At 42.3% G+C, this 21,327-nt stretch overlaps 1 protein-coding gene across 3 annotated transcripts in view; it reads right to left on the bottom strand.

The window, feature by feature from the left end:
- The window catches only part of pde3a (phosphodiesterase 3A, cGMP-inhibited), a 481,350-nt gene that overhangs the window by 26,144 nt on the left and 433,879 nt on the right, over positions 1-21,327 (bottom strand). For all 3 annotated transcript variants that reach the window (XM_060842973.1, XM_060842975.1, XM_060842976.1), the window contains 3 exons: positions 13,473-13,586; positions 4,872-5,071; positions 1,594-1,797 (listed from right to left, as the gene is read on the bottom strand). In XM_060842973.1, the coding sequence (XP_060698956.1) occupies positions 1,594-1,797; positions 4,872-5,071; positions 13,473-13,586 (518 nt within the window). The remainder of the gene's footprint in view (positions 1-1,593; positions 1,798-4,871; positions 5,072-13,472; positions 13,587-21,327) is intronic.

Below are 21,327 nucleotides of genomic sequence, written 5' to 3'. Positions count from 1 at the left end.
GAGCAACAAATAGCCCAGAGGTGGTTAGAGGAGGCATATCGGAGAGAAATACTGGATGCAGTAGCTCAGGGTTCACTGTTGGGACATAAATACTATTTGCAATTCATATACTCGCCTGGATTCAAAGTTAGTCAAGTTTGGAGATGAGACCAAATGAGGAAAAGAACAAGAATTAGAGATGGTAATATAAAAGTACAGAAGTATATTGGATAAAATATTTGAGTGGTCAGAAGAAATGGAGGAATAATTAAGCATATACAATTGTGGAGGACAAAATGCGGGAAGGATAATTGACATATGTACTGAATGAATTGTGCTTTCAAATATAATGATGTTGAAAGAGACCTAAGAGAGAGCTTCGATGTAAAAGAACAAAGTGTTCCATCATTACAGTGCAGTGATCAATAAATTCAAGAAAGCTTTGAATTAAGAAACCACAAAAACAAGATAAGCTAAAATAGATCATGATTCAAAAGATACAATGGTGTAATTAGAATTCGCCTTGAGTATTATGCCCAGTTCTGGTCACTTTATAGATAAGGGCAGAATTTAAGTGATGGATGCAATACAGAGCGTCAAAGATTCGAGTAACAGAGACTAAACATCTCAGTTGTGGAGAGTAGCATCAGAAGAAGAACAAATAAGATATTCTTCCTTAGGAATTTGGCACTGCTGGCCAAATCCATCCCAAATTGCCCTCGAACTGAATTGCTGACTTGGTTACTTAGAGGATATTAATCAACCCGATGGTTTTGCATAGCAATCGATGATAATTATCATACCCACCATTATGGAGATGAACTATATATTCATGGTTTTGATTTATTAATCTAATTCAGATTCCGCAAGTGAGATCTGAACCCATGCCGCACAGCGTTTGTCCAGGGCATTTACTACATATGACATTGCTACTGCACTGTGAGGTCAGGGGAGACTGCCAAGGTGCACATAATGATGAGTCAAGTTGTGAATATAGAACAATGGCTTCAAGGTGGTAAGAGAAAAAACTGAAAGGAGTACCAGAAAATTCATCCTCACACAGACTGTTCCAAACACACTAGATCTTCCCTTGAAATGAAGGACTAGAGACAAATGCAATCAAACCATATGGATACAGTTGAAATCAGGGACTTTATTTTTTGAAGAGCTAAGAGTGGCTTGTTTTGCCTGTATTTACCCCTGTTTAAAACAAGGGGGCATATATTTCAGTGAGAGGAGACAGATTTAAAAGGGGCCTGCAGGGTAACACTTTCTCACAGAAGGTGGCTCATATGTGGAATGAACTGTCCGAGGAAGTGATAGATGCAGGTACTGTTACAACATTTAAAAGCCATTTGGATAGGTAAGTGAATAGGAAAGGTTTAGAGGGATAAGGGACAAATGCAGGCAAGTGGACTGGTTTAGTTTGGCAGACTTGGTCGGCATGGACAAGTTGAACCAAAGGGTCTGTTTCTGTGCTGTATGAATGTATGACTCTATTGTGATCATTGATTTGTCACTGATCAAACTTTCAATGAATGTGATCCTCATTTGAAGTTGCTAATATCATTCAAGCAAAATCCATGACCAATGAATTCAGATTAACCAGATTACCTTGGCATTGAACTCAGCGAGGAAGTCAAAATGTTTCTTAAGATCTGTGGCTAGTATGGCTTCAATCACAAGAAATCGGAATCTCTTGAATTCAACGTGGTCCAAGTTGACCAAGAAGTTGTAATCCTGTTGTGACATGAAAAGGTTCCATGCTGAAGCAGCGTGGTGGTTCTCCAATACTGAGCGGTCATTATATAGAACAGCCTGCAATGAAACACAACTGGAGTTAGCTACTCAGTAGGTGTGTAAATTACAGGTTAAAGTTAAATGTTGGGATATTACACAGGAATGGAATCAACAAACTAAGCACTACCAGCAAAGTGTTTTTAAAAATTAATTCTTGAGCTGTGTGGCACGGTGGCTCAGTGGTTAGCATTGCTGCCTCACAGCAACAGGGACCTGGACTCGATTCCAGCCTCCGGCGACTGTCTGTGTGGAGTTTGCATGTTCTCCCTGTGTCTGTGTGGGTTTCCTCTGGGTGCTTTGGTTTCCTTCCAAAATCCAAAGATGTGCAGGTCAAGTGAATTGGCTATGCTAAGTTGCCCACAGTGTTAGGTGCATTAGTCAGGGGTAAATATTGAACTATTGCAATCCTTGAGTGGAGGGTCACCCACAGTGTTTTAGGGAGGGAGTTCAGGATGTGACTGTGCTATATTTCCAAGTCAGGATGGGTTGTGGCTTGGTGGAGTGGGGTAGGGGGGAGATTGTCCTTCTCAGTCACCAGCTTGGAAGTGTTGATCTTTGAAAGATCCTTGCCTCAGAATTTTTTTTCTCAACATTTAAAATATTTCAGAAACTTAAGAAGTTTAGTATTAGGTCTCAGTTGAGTTAAGAATGTAGTGATATAAACAAGAATGAGTCTACACTACCTGACTACTCCTGGCTGTACTTTTCTTGATTAAAGTTAGACTCCTGATGCTGTGGTGGGAGTTGAACTCGAGTCACTAGAAAAACAGCTTCAACTTATGGATTGCAGGTCCAGTGGTTCATTGGTTAGCACTGCTGCCTTGCAGTGCCAGGGACTCGGGTTTGATTCCAGCCTCGGGAGACTGTCTGTGTGGAGTTTGCACATTCTCTCTGTGTCTGCGTGGGTTCCCCGCAAGCGCTTCAGTTTCCTCCCACAGCCCAAAGATGTGCAGGTCAGCTGGATTGCCTATGCTAAATTGCCATAGCATTCAGTGATGTGTAGGTTAGGTGAATTAGTCAGGGGTAAATATAGAGTAATAAGGTAGGGGAATGGGTCTGTGTTGGTTACTCTTCAGAGGGTCAGTTTGGACTTGTTGGGCCGAATGGCCTGTTTCCACACTGTAGGGATTCTATGAACATCCTGAAAACAATAAAATGGCCAGCTGACTTATTTCACTGCTCTTGGTCTGGAGATACTTTTCAAAATGATGCCACTAAATCATTTATGGCCAACTGAGAGTGTGGGCAGACCCTTTATTCAACATCTCACCCAAAAGACAGCACCTCTAACAGGTTAGCACTTCCTTCGTACGGCACGGGAGCCAACCTGAATCATCCTCAATCTCTGGAGTGCCCATAGGCCTCAGACTCAGGGACTAGAAAGTCAACACTGATCCACAGCTGGCACTTTGCACATAGAATGACAAGACAAGCGTGCATTAATGGGGAGGGAGTTAATCTGATGACCGCATGGGACATGGTCAAGGCTAGAAATGTCAAGCCTGTTGCCTCTGAATGAAAAAATAATGGATAAAAACAATTAAACAAATCTATTTAGAAAAAAATATGTAGTGTAATTGCACTGCATTAATAATTGCAAATGAAAATCCTGTCAGAGTGACCCTGCTAATTAATACTAAATTAGGGATGAAAAATGTGGCACTGGAAGAAGCACAGCAGGCCAGGCAGCATCTGAGGAGCAGGACAATCGCTATTCCCGGTATACACCCTTCATCACTGATTCTCCAGCATCTGCAGTCCTCACTTTCTCCTAGCTACTAAATTAGGGACAGGATTAGACTGAAAGTGAATCCTACCAGTAAATATACAAAGAAGACTTTGTCCAGTGAATTTGGACTCAAATTGAAGCCAAGATCCAAAGGGAAAAAGCCAGTTTCTAATCCAGTAGACCATCCAGGTCTATAATGTGAAATAAAAATTTGTGTTTGTTGTAGTGAGTGGAATGAAGTCAGCCGAGGGGAGGGGAGGAGCTCATAGAACATGAGTTCCCTGATTGGGGTTGTTAACCTGGTCCAATCAGGGAGCCCTGGCTGACAGGAGGGTCAGGAAGCTCTGCTCACCCTGGGAGACAGCTCTGAGCTAGCTGGGTCAGCATCATGTACAGCGCACCTGTAGGTAAAGAGTGACTTGGTGACAGGAAACTAGCCTTTGTGGAGTGTTTTCAATTGTGTTCTATGGAATAGTCGTGTGCTTTGCATAGTTGTGATAATGACCACTCTTTGCCTTTTGCAGCTGTATTCGTAGTTTTTACCTATTGCATCACTAAGAATCCTGCTGCACATCTGACGTCAAACAATAAATCAAAACATCAGGGTCCTTCCCTTTCTTTAAAATAAGGGAGACATAGCTTCCCTAAGAGTAGGCAGCAGACAACCCTGTGTATAAGAGTATTTGTACATCCCCAGAAGTGGTTCCACTAATATGTTTATGAATTCTTACAAAATTTAGTTGGGAGTCCATCTGGCCCCGGTGCTTTGCCACCTTGGAGATATCTTATTGCCTCCTGCACTTCCTGTACTGTTAGAGGCACATTCAAAACAGAAGCCTGCTCCTTGCTCACATTGGGGAGGTCCAGATTTTCAAAGAATGACTGCATTCCCATTGTACCGTGTTCGCTTCCCTCCGACCGATAAAGCTCCTCAAAATATTCCCTAAACCTAGCATTGATCTTTTTCGAATCACAGGTAATGATTTCAGCCTTCTCCCTAACAGAAGTAATAGATTGGGAGGCTTTTTTCCTCCTAGCTAAATAAGCCAGATATTTACCAGGCTTATCTCCGAATTCAAACAGTCTTTGTTTGGCAAGTTTCAGTTAAGCAGATAGGTTTGTTTTAGTAGAATAGTGGGTTGTTTCTAACAATGGTACTATGTTATGGCCTTGTTCTTTGTACTGTTTTCTTTTCTGTTTTGTTGGTGTTTTTTTTCCCCACATATAAATGCTTTGTAAAAGATTTTAAAAAGCTTTTCAATGGAAATATTTATTTAAAAAAAATAAAAAAACATCAACGGTAGAGTTTTAAAACGTGAAACTGTCAGAGCATAATGGAAACATCTCTTGCATCTTGCCATACCTGTGGTGCACTGGTTGCCACCAGAAAGGCATTGGTTCTTCCTGGGTGGTCATAATCATGCATGGCCGCAGCAACATAGAGGGCCATTAACTCCAAGGCAGGAACATTGGCAATAACGCAGCCATATCTGTTCTCTGTCACACTGTACGTTTTTGATACGGCATATCCCATGTGTCCATGTGTGAACCCGCTGTCTGAATCTAAACAAACATTTGGCAGAGAATTAGATTGCAGAAGTCGAGCAATTTACAGAAAGCTCTGAAATTCAGTCTTTAAACTTCTCTCTCCATCTTAAAGCCACCCTCTCCCACCCAGCTTTCCATTGTGTTTTATGGTCTTTCTTTTAACGACTCGATGCCAAATCTTGATTGACTTTCAGCGAAGTGCTTTGGGATTTTATTTTAAAACTGTATGGAGGATAGCCACGCAATTGCAATTTCTTGTTGTTGCCTTTTCCTCACCACACCAGCTTAAACACGTCCCACACCCGCTGCAGTTTTCAGATGGCAGCAGTTTGTGAGCAGTTACTCATCCCATCAAACGTTTGGAAGGATTTCGAAACCTAATGCAGCCAGTGTCTGGCACAATAAGGCCCTGTGAACCAAAGCAGCTAAACATGAATGCAAACTGCATTGTCTGATACAGAGTGTTTCTTCATAAACATCTCTACAGATTCAACATCAGGGGGGTTAGGCCATGGTGAGGTTGAAGGAAATTTTTCTACACCTTTCCAAAAGTACTTCCCTCTACTCCTTATTAAGCTGTACAACTCAGGAAAGCATCAACAAAGATCAGATTTCCCACTGGAAGACCAAGAGGAAAAGAAATGTAGGTTCTTCAGAAAAGCCAAAGAATTGCAGATGCTGGAAATCAAAAACAAAATTAGAAATTGCTGGAAAAACTCAGCAGATCTGGCAGTGTTGGTGTACAGAAAGCAGAGTTAATGTTTCGGGTCCAGTGATCCTTCTTCGGAACTGATTGTTGCTAGGAAAAGGCTGGTATATATGCTGGAGATGGGGTAGGGGATGGCAAGGAGTAAATGATAGGTGGAGATGGAGTTCAAAAAAAAAAGACCCCAACAGTTGGCCAAAGGAATGGGTAAGATCAGCCTGGGAGAATGAATAGGTCAGTGAATTGGGATGGTTAGTAGCTGACAATGGGTTATATGTGGTAGCAGCCCAAATGAAAACAAGGCCTGGTGTGTGGGGGTTGGGATAAGAACATGGGAGAAGGTGTCTCAGGCCCCAAAATTGTTAAACTTGATGTTGAGTCCAGAAGGCTATACAATTCCTAAGTGGAAAATGATGTGCTGTTCTTTCAGCTTGTGCTGAGCTTCTCTGGAACACTGCTTGAGGCAGCAATGTGGCCAGGGAACAGGGTGGGGTGTTGAAGTGGCAGGCACACAGAAGCACAGGGTCTTTTTGCAGATGGAAGGTAGATGTTTCGCAAAGTTGTCTCCCTAATCTGTGAGCAGCGAGTGCAGCAGATTAGATTGAGTGAAGTGCAGGTAAATTGCTGCTTCGCCTGGAAGGTGTGTCTGGGACCTTGGGTAGTCAGCAGGAAGTAAACAAGCAGGTATTACGACTTCTGCAGTTGTGAGGGAAGGTGCCCTTGGGCTGTGGGACATGTCGCTTCACTTCTTCTCCACTCCCAAAGTGCCCCAGAGGGAACAGTCTCTGCAGATGGCCGAATAGAAAGGGTAGGCGATGTGTCTGGTGATGACAACCCACTGGAGCTGATGGGAATGGTGGATAATGATCCCCTGGGTGAGGATGCTGTGGCAGGTGACGACAAGGGAGACCCTATGGCTAATGTGTGAGGGAAAACAGGGGGTGAGGAAATGGGTTGGACACAGCTGAGGTGGTGGGGAATCCTTAGTTAAGGAAGAAGATGGACATTTGGGAGACCCCCTTTTCAAAGTTGGCACCATCAGAACAGATGCGAAGGAGACGGAGGAATTAGGAGAATCAAATGGAGTCTTTACAGGAAGAAGGGTGTGAGGATATATAGTCACGGCAACTGTGAGTTTCAGTGAGTTTGCAATGGATATTGGTGACCAGCCTATTCCCAGAAATGGAAACAGAGATGTCGAGGAAGGGAAGGAGTCACATATGGACCAGGTGAAGGTGAGAACAGGGTGGAAGTTGGAAGTGAAATTGATTAACCTTTCCAATTCCAGACAAGAGAGGAAAACAGCATGGATGATGTCATCAACGTACAGTTGAAAGAGCTGTGGGTGGGGCTGGAATAAGACTGGAAAAAGGAATGCCCCACATATCCCAAAAAGAGACAGGCGTAACTGGGGCCTGTGTGAGTACCCATGGACACCCCTCTGAGCTGAAACAAGTGAGAGGAGTTAAAGGAGAAATTGTTCTAAGTGAGGACAACCCAAAATAACCCCTTATTCACTGGACATTGCCTTGAATCCAATCCCAGAAGACTTGAAGAAAATCCAAACCTCTTCTGCTGATTGACTAGAGCGTATTTTCCTTCGTTTAGGAAAGGAAGATAAGGCAAGTGATCAATTTTGATTACGATAAAAGAAATGAGGAAGTTCAACAATCAGGAACTGGGTGGGTGAGGGTGGAAATGGTTGGGAAGGGGGAATTTAAGTGTTTCATTGTTCTGGGGACAAAGGAGGAGTTTGCTTGGATGGTGAACCTTGATTTGAAGGGGAAAGTAAGGAGAGAGCAGAGCAAGTCAGAAAGAAGCATTGCAAGTAGGAAACTCTAAGGGAAGATATTGCAATGGACTAGTAGTCAAAATAGCTTTGCTAAAATAGCAGAAGTATTGGAAGTAAATCAGAAATTAAAGCTGGAGGGGAAAAAGAAGGTGCTTATATATCCCAGATCCCATCCAAAAGTGTGATCACAGTGTCAAAGGAGTTTTCCCAAATGGAAAAGCAATATCCAAATGTTAGTCGACGTTTCGGACAGCAACTGACAACCGGAAGCGGCAGAGACAAGCCATTATAAATGCCAAAGGAAACATGACAAAAGCGCTTCATAGGAGGCTCCCAAGCACTGACGATGTCACCTAGAAAGGGTACGAAATGTTTGCAACAAAAACTCCCAGCTCGGCGAACAGAACCACAACATTAAAACACAGTCTGAAACATTCAAGAAAATGTAAGAAACCAGTGACAAAGATTAAAGTGTTACCCTCTCAGAAAATGTCAATGATTTTTGCATATAGCCAAGGCAATAATATAACAGTCATTTTCACATTCGAGAGCAGAATTATAATGGTTTGAACTAAGATCGAAGTAGGGCAATAATTTTAACACTAATGCTAACAATCATAGGTAAGACCAGACATTTCAAAGCAATACATAAATTAAGAGTTGCAGAATCCTTAGAACGTACCTAGCTACCAGCAGTGATGATTTGTCTGAATGAAGTAAACTCGAGAAAAAAAACCCACGCAAACAGAAAAGTGGATAGAGCTAGAAAGATTAAAAATTCATCATGGGTCAGAAATAAAGCATGTGGACTCAAGAGGGCTACTATCAGAACCAAAAATCGATTGATGTTCGGACCTGGCAGAGATAAGAAAAAAAATCAAAGTACTGTGGATGCTTAAAATCAGAAACAAAAACTGAACTCAGCAGAACTGGACTCAAAACATGAATGCTGCTTTCTCTCTTCAGATGCTGCCAGACCTGCTGAGATTCTCCTGCAATTTCTGTTTTTGTTTCTGGTGGAGATAAGGTTTGCTTTGGTTTATAATATTTAAATAAAGTGGAGACATGGAAGGAAACAAAATCTTGACTGATAATTCAGTTCTTGAACTGAAAAAGAAATGTTAAGCCGAGAATTTCAGTTCCCTTTGCAGTATGATGAGGATAACAGATGGGTAAAAGTTACAATTTATCTAGAAAAGCTTTGGCCAAAGATCAGAAGGCCTGTCAATCACTGAAGCACAGAACTGTTACAGTGCAAATAGAAGCCATTCCTTGATTTGATTTGATTTATTATTGTCACATGTACCTAGATACAGTGAAAAGTTTTGTTCTGTGTGCAGATAGAGTCATAGAGATGTACAGCATGGAAACAGACCCTTCCATCCAACTCATCCAAGCCGAGCAGAAGTTCCAACCCAATCTAGTGCCACCTGCCAGCACCCAGCCCATATCCTTCCAAACCCTTCCTATTCATGTACCCATCCAGATGCCTCTTAAATGTTGCAATTGTACCAGCCTCTACCACTTCCTCTGGCAGCTCATTCCACACATACTCCACCTTCTGCATGAAAAAGTTGCCCCTTAGGTCCCTTTTATATCTTTCCCCTCTCACCCTAAACCTTTGCCCTCTAGTTCTAGACTTTACCATCCCAGGGAGAAGACCTTGTCTTATTTATCCTATCCCTGTCCCTCATCTTTTATAAACCTCCATAAGGTCACCCCTCAGCTTCCGATGCTCCAGGGCAAACAGCCCCAGCCTATTCAATCTCTCCCTACAGCTCAAATCCTCCAACCCTGGCAACATCCTTTTAAATCTTTTCTGAACCCTTTTAAGTTTCACAACATCTTTCCAATAGGAAGGAGACCAGAATTGCACGCAATATTCCAATAGTGGCCCAACCAATGTCCCGTACAGCCAGAACATGACCTCCCAACTCCTGCACTCAAAATTCTGACCAATAAAGGAAAGCAGACCAAACGCCTTCTTCACTATCCTATCTACCTGCGACTCCACTTTCAAGGAGCTATGAACCTACACTCCAAGATCTCTGTTCAGCAACACTCCCGAGGACCTTATAATGGTATAAGTTCTGCTAAGATTTGCTTTCCCAAAGTGCAGCACCTTACATTTATCTGAATTAAACTCCATCTGACACTTCTCAGTCCATTGGCCCATCTGATCAAGATCCCATTGTAATCTGAGGTAACCTTCTTCGCTGTCCAATACAACTCCAATTTTGGTGTCATCTGCAAACTTACTAACTTGAAGGTGGAATCGAACTCGGGTCTCTGGTCCTGTGAAGCAGCAGTGCTAACACTGAGTCACCGGGCCACCCTCAGGTGTATTCGGGTCATAGAACAGAGCAAAGAGTACAATGTTACAGTTGCAAAGAAGGTGCACAGAGTGTGAGATCAACATTAAATTTAATATTTGAGAGGTCCATTCTGAAGTCTAATAACAGAGGGGAAGAAACTGTTCTTAGAATCATAGGATCCCTACATTGTGGAAGCAGGCCATTCAGCCCATCAAGACTACACTGACCTTCTGAATAGCATCCTACCAAACACAAACCCTTTACCCTATTCCTGTACCCTACATTTCCCATGGCTACTCCACCTAGCCCGCACATTCCTAGACACTATGGGCAATTCAGCATGACCAATCTACCTACCCTGCACATCTTTGGACTGTGGAAAAAACTGGAACACCCAGCGGGAACCCATGCAGACACAGGGAGAACATGCAAACTCCACACAGTCATCTGAACCTGGAATCAAACCTGGTCCCTGGCATTGTGAGGCAGCAGTGCTAACCACTAAGCCAATCTAGTCATACATGTATAAAAACTCTAATACCTTCTGCCTGATGGAAGAGATTGCAACTGGGGTGGGAGGGGTCCTTGATTATGTGGGTTGCTTTCCAGGACAGCGGGAATTATAGATGGAGTCAGTGGATGGGAGGCTGGTTTGCGTGATGGACTCGGCTGTGTTTACAACTCTCTGTAGTTTCTTGTGGTCTTGGGAAGATCAGTTACCAAACCACGCTGTGATGCATCCAGGCAGGATGCTTTCTATAAAAAATACATTCTAGCCACTGTGTCTGGACAGGCTTTCTGAGCCTTTTGATTTGGTGGCAGTCTCCTGCCTTTTCAATGAAACATTACACATTGTTTCCATTTGAATCATCATCGAATCCTCCTCTTGAATGCTTCAACTGAACCTTCCTCCATCACACTTTTGAAATAACTCCACAGAGGCCAGTATCCCGGCACCAAGTCATCCTTTATTTATGTGCGGAGAGTCCTTGACATTGCTCCAGCTCTCTCAGAGCCAGCTTTCAGAGTGAGCAGACCCTCTGACACTCCTGTTTATATCTGTCAGCCAGGGCTCCCTGATTGGACCAGGTTAATAGCCCCAATTAGGGAACTCATATTCTATGGGGTCCATTTGGCTGACCTTGTTATAATCACTACAGCTTCCTGGCAGTATATCCCAGATGCTAACCACTTGCTGTGTGAAAGGATTTTTTTTTTGTCACCTCACTTTTGCTTCTGCTAAATTTGACAAATTCTTTAAGGATCTTTTCGCAAATACTGTGAGAGAGGATATTGTGGAAGCATGCAGTGTGGACTGATCAGTGTGTGCAGATCCCTGCCTGGAAAATCTAGGTAAATCTATGTAGACCCACTAGACGCATAAACAAATTACTCCTCCTATAAAGAGATAAACTGGCTTGGAATGTTTCAGACTGCTGAGTGTGAAGGATATGATATACAATCACACCTAGGGCTCAAGGACAGGCATGATCGAACATCAATTCCATATCATATCTGACAGAACATTCTATGGCAGCAAGGTGAACACCAGTTACTTCACTGGCATCGAGGCAAATCGTCATAGGAGAGAAATATTTGGACCAGAAAACAGCAATACATATTCAAAAATAGTGTCAGATACAGATTGATTTAGGACAATCTGAGAAAGACAATATGCGACAATGATCAGAAGAAGAGATAAGTACGGACAGACCTTTCTTTAAGTAATCTATTCAGAGGTATTATGAAACACCTCAGGAATAGGTGGGACAGGAACAGGGTGTCTTCTTGTTCAAAGAAATCGATGCTCCCACTAAGCCAAAAGACTTTGAGACAAAGGTAAGAATACAAACGATCAGGGAAAAGGATAACTTAATGATGAGTAACACAAAGTATCACAGAATGGACGTCAATTAGCATGTAGTTGAACAGTGGGATGCAAACGTGGTCATCGTTCGAAGAGAACTTTGCCAAGTCACCTATTCGATAGTGAAATTTGAACACATAAATGTAATTGTCCTTATGATACATTCTAGAAGTTCATGAGATGAGGAGATTGGTAGGGAGAGCAGATGAGTTCAGTGAGGTAGAGGCATTTTTAGCTATGAATATTAAAACTAGAATACCAGCCTGAGAGGTTAGTACCTTTAAGGGCACTGCAGTTCGAATGACTTAAAGCCAAATTTGTGCACAGGATTGACATCAGAAGGTTCTTCATCACATTAAAACACATGAACATACGGAGTAGACTCACTGACAATGATACAAAGACAAAAACCTAGAATCACTCACAAAACCTTTGCAAGCAACAACCTGGACAACTTAGTCCTTTCAAAGAATTGAATCAAGTAAAATGACTAAACTCATAATTCTTTGAGGATATAGATACTGAGGAGAGCAGCAGATATGTCAGATTGAAGGAAAGAAACTCCCTTGGATTTATGGAAAGGAAAGCAATAGAGAATTTGAAAACATTGATGGATTTTGAAGGGGTTTCACTACAGGGTGGATTTTATGCCTGACCCAGCATATTTGAAGGCAGGGGAAGACTGAAAAATGAAGCAGGTGAGTCCATCCCTTCCCCCATGTTCCAGTGGGTGGGGAAGGCGTTAGGTAGACCACCCTCCCTTAGGACTATTCAGGCCCTTAAAGCAGCCAGCCAATGGCTATGTAATGGCCTCATCCAACCTCTGCAGTTATTTACCAAGTGACAGGGGAAGTAATCACCTTTCACTGATTACCAATCCTGTACTGGATAATGGGGAAAACGTGGGTAAAAAACACTGATGGGGTTAATCAGCCATGACATTATTAAATGTTGCAGAATGGCCCATCCCCATTCTTGTGTTCCTATAATTACGAGAGGCATAGGTAAGGTGAATTGACAAGGTCTTTTCCTTGGGTTAGGCAGCTGCCAAAACTAGGGAACAAAGGTTTAAGGTAAGAAGGTAAAGATTTAAAAGGTACCTGAAGGGCAAAAGAGGGTGTTGTGTATATGGAATGAGTTGCAGAGGAAGTGGTAGAGGTGAGTAAAATTGCAACATTAAAATATATTTGGACTAGTTCATGGACAGGAAAGGTTTAGAAGAATACAGGCCAAATGCAGGCAAATGGAACTAGCTCACTTTAGGAAACTTGGTTAGCATGGAAGAGTTTGGCCGAAGTGAATGTTTCTGTGCTGTATGAATCTATGACTCTAAATTGTTCTCCAACGTATCATTTTAGCTCAGTTCAATTTTTTTGCATAGTACAGCGCTATCCAGTTTTAATGATTATATTTATAAATGAACCAAACTGGATTATATTGTGGTATGATCAGGAATTATGCACCTAAGGTTTTCATTTCAGCTGTAGCATTTTTAATCCAGCGGCTATTGTATTAAAATATCATCAACATTATTTTACTGTGTCCAGGCACCTTTTTCAAATTAAAGCAGCACTCCGAGAAACATAAGCCCTTAAGTATTAAAATGTTGCCCCTCACAACCCAATTGTTAAACATCGGTGGAAATATACACAAAGTGGTGTTGCTCTTAAGTTGCAATATTATGCTTTTTCCTCTTGAAAAGAAAAGAAACTGTGTTCAATTCTGAATCCTTGTACCTGAATCACTCATTGAGCCATGATCATTCATCGTAGTCTGCAGGCCTGGGACTGGCTGCGTGGTGAGGTACCAGACTGCATGTAACACATCGGTGGCATGTATGCGATTATGATCTGTCGATTAAGAACAAGACAGGGGTTGTTTGACTATTTTCTGCAGGGCTCCAGACCCAGTGCAATCAAGTAAGAGAATTCGACAACAGAAGGCAGGGGGCAAATAAAGACTGAATTAAAAGAAAGAGATACAAAAAAGGGAAAATAAAAACTATTTTGTTATAAAATCTGGAAGTTTATATCTTACAATCTATGAATTGTGACGCCTGAAGGAATGAGACTCCATACTGTGAATTGCTAATTTTCTATGCTGGAGAGGGTGACTGCAAATAATTTTTCTCTTTCTAAATTTTCAATTTTCTCATTTTCTCTTATTCTTAAACCATCAAAATAGTACCAGATTAAGTTTTTCAAATACTCGTATTGTATTTCACTGTAAAATTCATTCAAATAATTAACCGTCATTATTTTGTTGTAAGCATGTGTGGATACAATAGAAAAGGTATAACTTTCAATCCTGTTTCATTTGTAGCTACTGTGCAAATGCAACAGCTTCACCCCGTTCCCATACATTTCAATAGTGAACAGACAACAGACTCAGTTTTGGGTGGCATGGTAGCACAGTGGTTAGCACTGCTGCCTCACAGCACCAGGGACCTGGGTTCAATTCCAGCTTCGGACGACCGTCTGTGTGGAGTTTGCACATTCTCCCCGTGTCTCTGTGGGTTTCCTCCGGGTGCTCCGGTTTCCTCCCACAGTCCAAAGATGTGCGGGTAGGTGAATTGGCCATGCTAAATTGCCCATAGTGTTCAGAACTGTTTCCACACTGTAGGGAATCTAATCTATTGAATGAACGAAAATTGATTAATTGGGGCACCACGATGATTCAGTGGTTAGCACTGCTGCCTCACAGCATCAGGGACCCAGGTTCGAATCCAGCCTCAGATGACTGTCTGCATGGAGTTTGCACATTCTCCGGGTGCTCCAAAGGTTAGGTGAATTGACCATACTAAATTGCCCATAGTGTTCAGGGATGAGTAGGCTAGGTGCATTAGTCAGAGAAATGTAGAGTAATAGGGCATGGGAATGGGTCTAGGTGGAAAACACTTTGGAGGGGCGGTGTAGGCTTGTTGGGCTGAAAGGCCTGTTTCCACACTGCAGCGATTCTATGATTCTAATGTAGGAACAGTTAGAGCTCGCCATCTTCCTGCCTGTTGCAACTTGTTGTTAAGTTGAGCCATATGGTAAATGCCATTCGTTTCACCATTATGTCAACAGCAAAAGCAAGGTCAATGGTTTTGTAGAAACCATCTCTAATGGCTTAGCTGAGAGCTTTCCTGTCTGAGTCAACAATAATAATCAATCAATATTTATGTAGCTGCGTTAATGTTGTTAAACATTCCAGAGCACTTCACAATACTCAAAGTGGAACAGAATCCCTACACTGTGGAAACAGGTCATTCAGCCCATCCAGTCCACACTGACCCTGCACAGAACATCCCACCCAGACCCAACCCTCCACCCTATCCTTGCATTTCCCATGGCTAGTCCACCTCGCCTCCACATCCCTGGGCACTATGGGTAATGTAGCATGGCTAATCTACCTAACCCATACATCTTTGGATTGTGTGAGAAACCAGAGAACCTGGAGGAAACCCACACAGACACAGGGAGGATGCACACACTCTACACAGACAGTCCTTCTAGGGTGGAATTGAACCCAGCTCCCTGAAGCTGTGAGGCAACAGTGCTAACCACTGAGCACCATGCTGCCGTAAAGAACTAACTCTGAGCCACGCAATCAGACCATTTGAGCAAATGCTTGCACAGAGAGGTCGTTTTAAGGAGCACGTCCAGGGGAAAGAGAGGGAGAGTGGTGAAAGGGGTTCAAGAAAGGAATTTCAGAACTTGTTCAGGGCCTTGGCAGTTGAAGATGTGGTCACTTGTGATGGGGATGTTAGAAGTGGAGATGTGGAAGAGGCTAGGATTGGAAGAGCTCAGGAACCCTGTAAACTTCCACACTGTAGGCAATTACATAAAAATGGATATGTGAGGCCATGAGGAAGTTAGAAACAAGGATGAGGATTTCAAAACGGGGCTGTTCCCATACTAGGAGGCAATGCAGGTCAGCAAACATAAGGGTGATGGGCACATGGTACATGGGATGTGGGCAACTGGGCATTGCATGGGCTCCAGTACATGGTGGTCGGAAGATGAGAGACTAAACAAGACAGGACTGCAACAGACAAGTCCAGAGGCAACAAAGGCATGGATGAAGGTTTCACTAGCAGATGAGCAGAAGGAGAGGGTCAAATTGATCAACATTGCAGAGGTGGAAACAGATGGTCTTGTTGAAGAACAGAGAAGTCAGAAGTGGATCTCCAGGTCAGAGCTGATGGATTCTGGTTTAGACATTTACCAGTGTAATGCCCAAAAGGCAAAAAAGAGAATCTGTCTCCATCTACCATATTAACTCTTTTAATTTCTGTTTTTAAAATGGACACTTGACATTTTAAAAAGTTCAGTTGAACTTAGAATTAGTAGTGATTGTTTCCTTAAATTTCCAGCAATTATCGAGATAAATCATCATGTCCTGGAACGTAACACTCCTTCTGTTGTTTGAACATTCCAATCAAGCAAAACAATAGACTAACAGAAGAGATGCCTACCCCAGTCAATCCTGTCAAAAAAATGAGATTGTACTGGTGAAGATGACTCCATATTTACCTGCTACAAAAACACCATAGTTTCCATTCAGGGGATATCAAATCCTCACCTCCTTAGCGAAACCTCTCAACCTGAAGCCGAGTCACATATCTGAAGTTGGCTTGTTTGAATCCCCCATCGTTTTACAGCTTTGACCTTTGCTCATCAGTCTGCTTGTATTGCCAGAACAGCAAGCTGCTTCAGGCTGAGCATATTACCCCTGTCTGATTACACTCCCACTTAAGTTTCAGACTGCAATAATGAAACCTATGTTTTGACTATGAAATGAACCAAGTTCCAGCCTACAACTAGCACACCTTCCCCAACAAATCAACTGCATGAAAGATTTTGTGAAAAGGAAATTTATGCAGAGCCAGTTGAAAGAACCTCAACTGGACCTTGACTAATCATCGAATCCCTACAGCATGGAAGTAGGTCATTCAGCCAATCAAATCCACAGCGACCCTCGGAAGAGCATTCCACCAGACTCTCCCCTTACCTTTCCTTATAGCCCTGCATTCCCCATAGTTAATCCATCTAGCCTGCACATCCCTGGACACTATGGGCAATTTAGCATGGCCAATCCACCTAACCCACACATCTTTGGACAGTGGGAGGAAATCAGAGCACCCGAAGAGTACTCACACAGACACTGGGAGAACGTACAAACTCCACTCAGACAGTCGCCCAAGGATGGAATCAAACCTGAGTCCCTGGCAACGTGAGGCAGCAAAGCTAATCACTGAGCCACCGTGCCACACCCAATGGCTGCTGTAATTCACATGATCTAATTCTGGTATCTTTGATTTGAAGTCACTTGTTAATTTGCAACTGTTCACCTTTTTCTCATATCTTTCTTGGATGCATGTGTGTTTGAATGCACGTCACGAACCATTCGCCCAGGTTCTGAGTGCAGTAACAACCAGTCCGCTCTATTATATGTAAGATAATTGCTGTGGGCCAATTTTAAATTGGAATTAAGAAACAGAGTTTGGGGAAACATACCACGGCCTATTTCCAAAGGGCCATTTAGAATTTGAAAAGTGCAATAATCTGAAAGACCTTTAATTGGATGTTGACTTACTGGAGACTCTATTTCCTGTGAACTAAATCTGAAAAGTTTTTTTTTGTCATTTGTAACTTCTCTCCTTTACTTCCTCTTCTTCCTTTCTTAGATGCATTTGAAAGTGCTTTTAAAAAAAAACATTCACCAAATGCTGCGATGAACCTTAATTATTTTTGGCCCTTAATAATTCCCTGTGGGTCAGTTTCAAATTTATACATATGGTTTGGGAAAACACACCACCACTTATTTTCTGTTCCCTTTCAATATTTTTAAAAATGGAGACAGGGAGAATAATTCAATTCATCTTTCAGCCTTAATCAGACAGGGGGATAGAGTGTATGGCAGGGATACTCGAATATAATGACTTAACTTTTCCAAATAATTAATTGGCGGAAACATTTTTTTTGGTCTCATACTCTCTTACAATTCTCGTTCCTTTCTTGGATGCATGCGTGTATGAATGTATGTTGTGAACCAGCCCCCTAGGGTTTGGAACACAGCACAAAACCTTACTTTGTTTCAACCCTCAAAGAATTGCCGTACATACGTGGAGGACTCAAAGTGAGAGATGGTGAGGTACCATGGAGGGTCAACTAGCATAAAATGGAGCCTGATGTTGAGTTTTCAAATGACGTTGTTGTGCAGCAGTGTGCAGATGCGATGTAGGAGCAGATAAAAGACAGATCTTCAAGGGATACTGAGAAGTTCTGTCACTGGAGAAGTTCTGTCACCTCTACTGGTGAAAGTCTAGCTATGATTGGATAGAAAGAAGAAAACCGGATGTGTGCAATCCCATCTAGTTGATGACAGGGAGTGATGTTGGAGGAAGCCAGCAGGGCCAAAAGCATCGAAAGCTATGGACAGGTTGAGAAGGCTGAAGGAAAATAGTTTACCCTGATCACAGTCACACAAGACGATGACTGTACCTTTGATTAAGGGTAAGTTCACTGCTGATCTGATGAAAGAGGTTATGGATCAAATTATACTCTGGAGACTTGAACAGAAATCTAATCTGACAGTTCAGGGCAAGACTGCTGCACAGTCAGAGCTGCCATTGTTCAGGAGAGATCCTAATTTGAAGGCCTCTCTGGGGACACAAATGATTGCATGGAGCTGCTTCACAGGAAAGCAGCGAGAGTGTTGCCAGTCTCCCAGCCAATATTCAACCCACAATCAACCTCATTAAAAGGGATCTTGCTGTGCATCTTCCCATCACTTCAACAGTGACACACTTCAGGTAATCCTGTAGGCTGTCAGACCTACGGGAGTTCTTCATGTCTATTTAAAAGAACTGAAGGCACTAACAGAAGGTGTACAGCGAAACAAAACCAAAAACACAAGGCCAAAAAAGCAGCTCTGAGCAAGGGATGGCCAATATTTTGATTAAAGACAGGAGTTCCATGAGGATCTTACAGAAGGAAAGGGAGTTCAAGATATATTGGGGGGTGGGAGTTCCAGACCAGAGTCAAGGGTGGGGTTACTGAGGCGGAGAGGTAGGAGGTGTCTGAAAAGAACTGATATTTCTTTTACCTTAAATAAAACTTCTATTTTGAAACATTAATTTGGCAGACCTGCAGTTACCCTTCTCTTTTTTTTTGTTGCTTATTCGAAAAATGGGGATTAGTATTCCTCCGATGCAGAGAGAACTCTAATGCAGCCTTCAAATGGTAGGCCACACCATTTTGCTCCAATTGCTGCCAGTTATCATCTTACTGGGTGGTAATGCCCTCATCTGCTTTTATTCATGTCTATCCTGTCAGATCTCAATGAAATACAGCAATCCAGAACATTTCTAATCATGAATGGAATTTCCCAGGTGGCAAAACCTGCCACAAATATCAATGCTTTCATGTTTCTGAAGTAATCAATAGGCTATTACAACCTGACCTCGTTCGATAAGTCTCAGAATGGAAGTGAGGAGCATGCAATGTGAAGGGTCTAACAATGGCAGAGCTGTACTGGAGCTTTACTTCTCAAATTTTTAATTTGTCAATTAAAGCAAACGCAACACATAACTTTTCATTGCTTATTAGTGATATAGCATTGCCATTCTTAGCTAACTTCTGACCATGTTGCAAGAACCATCATCTTGTCAATGCAATTCTAGTGGCATCTGCAGCGTAGGGTACATTTCCAAAGGCCATTATCACAGTAGTTACACGCCTCTCAACCGGGTATCAGATGATTGCATCTTCAACGTCTATGGCAACTAACTGAGCTCAAAATCTAATACTGAGGAAGTGCTCCATTATCAAGAGTGTTATGTATTAATATCAAGGATTTAGCTAATTGCTCAGGTGGATACAGAGAAAAGTTCCATGGCTCTATTGAAAGAAAAGCTAGGGAACGCTGATACATATATCAATGTCAATACTATAAAAACAATTCAACTTGTCACTGATCTTCTGTGCATGTCTATGCCATGCTAAAACCAGATGTTATATATGACCAAAGAACAACAGTGACTTGACTTCAGGAAAACCTAATGAATTATTCTGGGTATCCAGAGGTGAATAGAAACAGAAATACATCTGAGATTTTGTTTAGTTTTGTAAACGCTCTAATTGCACAACAGTCTGAAATTTTAAGTTGGTACCACACTTGAATCCACAGCAAAGACAAGTCCCACTCCAAAACCTGTGCATATAAGTCAAGCATAATACAATGCAGCTCTGAAGAGAGCTACACTGCTGTTGGTGTCTTCTTTCAGCTGAGATTTTAAGGTATCAGTCCATGTCATTGTTTTGAAGAAGAGTAAGGAAGTAATCCCTGGAGTTATGTCCTTGTTTCTGAGGTACTGCCTTATGAGTTGTGTCTTGGTTACAAGCTTAAAATTTCATACTGCTCACACATCTTTCAATTTCAAAAATGTACTTCAGACGATCCCTATCCTTCTTCTGATCTGATTTCACATCTACCATCTTATCATTTGTTCTAAATGAACAAACTGATCTATTTATTCCGAACTGACATAGTCTATTTCAATCTTCATTCTTGTTTCTTCTGGTGTATTCCTTTTCACTAGTGCAGCTTTTGTGATTAGATTAGATTCCCTACAGTGTGGAAACAGGCTCTTCGGCCCAATAAGTCCACACGACTCTCCAAAGAGTAATCCACCCTCACCCATTTCCCTCTGACTCATGCACCTAACACTATGGACAATCTAGCATGGCCAATTCACCTGACCTGCACATCTTTGGACTGTGGGAGGAAACCGGAGCACCCGGAGGAAACCCACACAGACACGGGGAGAACGTGCAAACTCCACACAGACAGTCGCTTGAGGCAGGAATTGAACCTGGGACCCGCATGCTGTGAGGCAGCAGTGCTAACCACTGAGCCATCGTGTCTTTTGGTGTTGATGTTCTATCCATTTTCTACGCTCCTAAATATTACATGAATTGCAATATTTTGTTGGACCTCTTCAGATTCTGTGAGAAGTGCTATGTTGTCAATATACTGCAAGTTTGTTGTGTGCTTGCCTCTGATGTTACCTCTGGAAGTACAGTGGACTTCCTGAATTTTTTTTAAAGTACAAATTAAATAATGTCTCTGCAGTTGGAATGTAGGAACTGTCGCAACTGATTTACACAGCATGATTCCACAAACAGAAACGTGTGGAATGGTGCTGTTTGGGGATAAATATTAACCAGAACTTCAGGGAGAACACCAGTGCTCCTCATTGATCATTTACACATCCATTGATGGCACGCACACATCCCAGCAGAAAGATGTTATCCCTGATACTGCAGCATACGTTCAGTACTGCACCAGTATGTCAACATGAAGTTTGTTCTCAAGTCCCTGAGCAGGACTTGAACCCACAATGGTCTCCTACTGTGCACTTATGTACACCCTGGGGAACGCACGTTACTGGGGTGAGTATGTATTATGCTGTCTTGTACCAGACTGATAAAGCAACAAGGAGAAAGTAAGGACTGGAGATCGCAGTCAAAAAGTTTGGTGCTGGAAAAGCACAGTAGGTCAGGCAGCATCTGAGGAGCAGGGGAGTCGATGTTTCGGGCATAA

This window comes from Hemiscyllium ocellatum, chromosome 23, assembly GCF_020745735.1.
Source record: "Hemiscyllium ocellatum isolate sHemOce1 chromosome 23, sHemOce1.pat.X.cur, whole genome shotgun sequence".
Lineage (NCBI taxonomy): Eukaryota > Metazoa > Chordata > Chondrichthyes > Orectolobiformes > Hemiscylliidae > Hemiscyllium > Hemiscyllium ocellatum.
The sequence above is the reverse complement of the archived record's forward strand: the minus strand, read 5'-3'. Positions and strand labels throughout refer to the sequence as shown.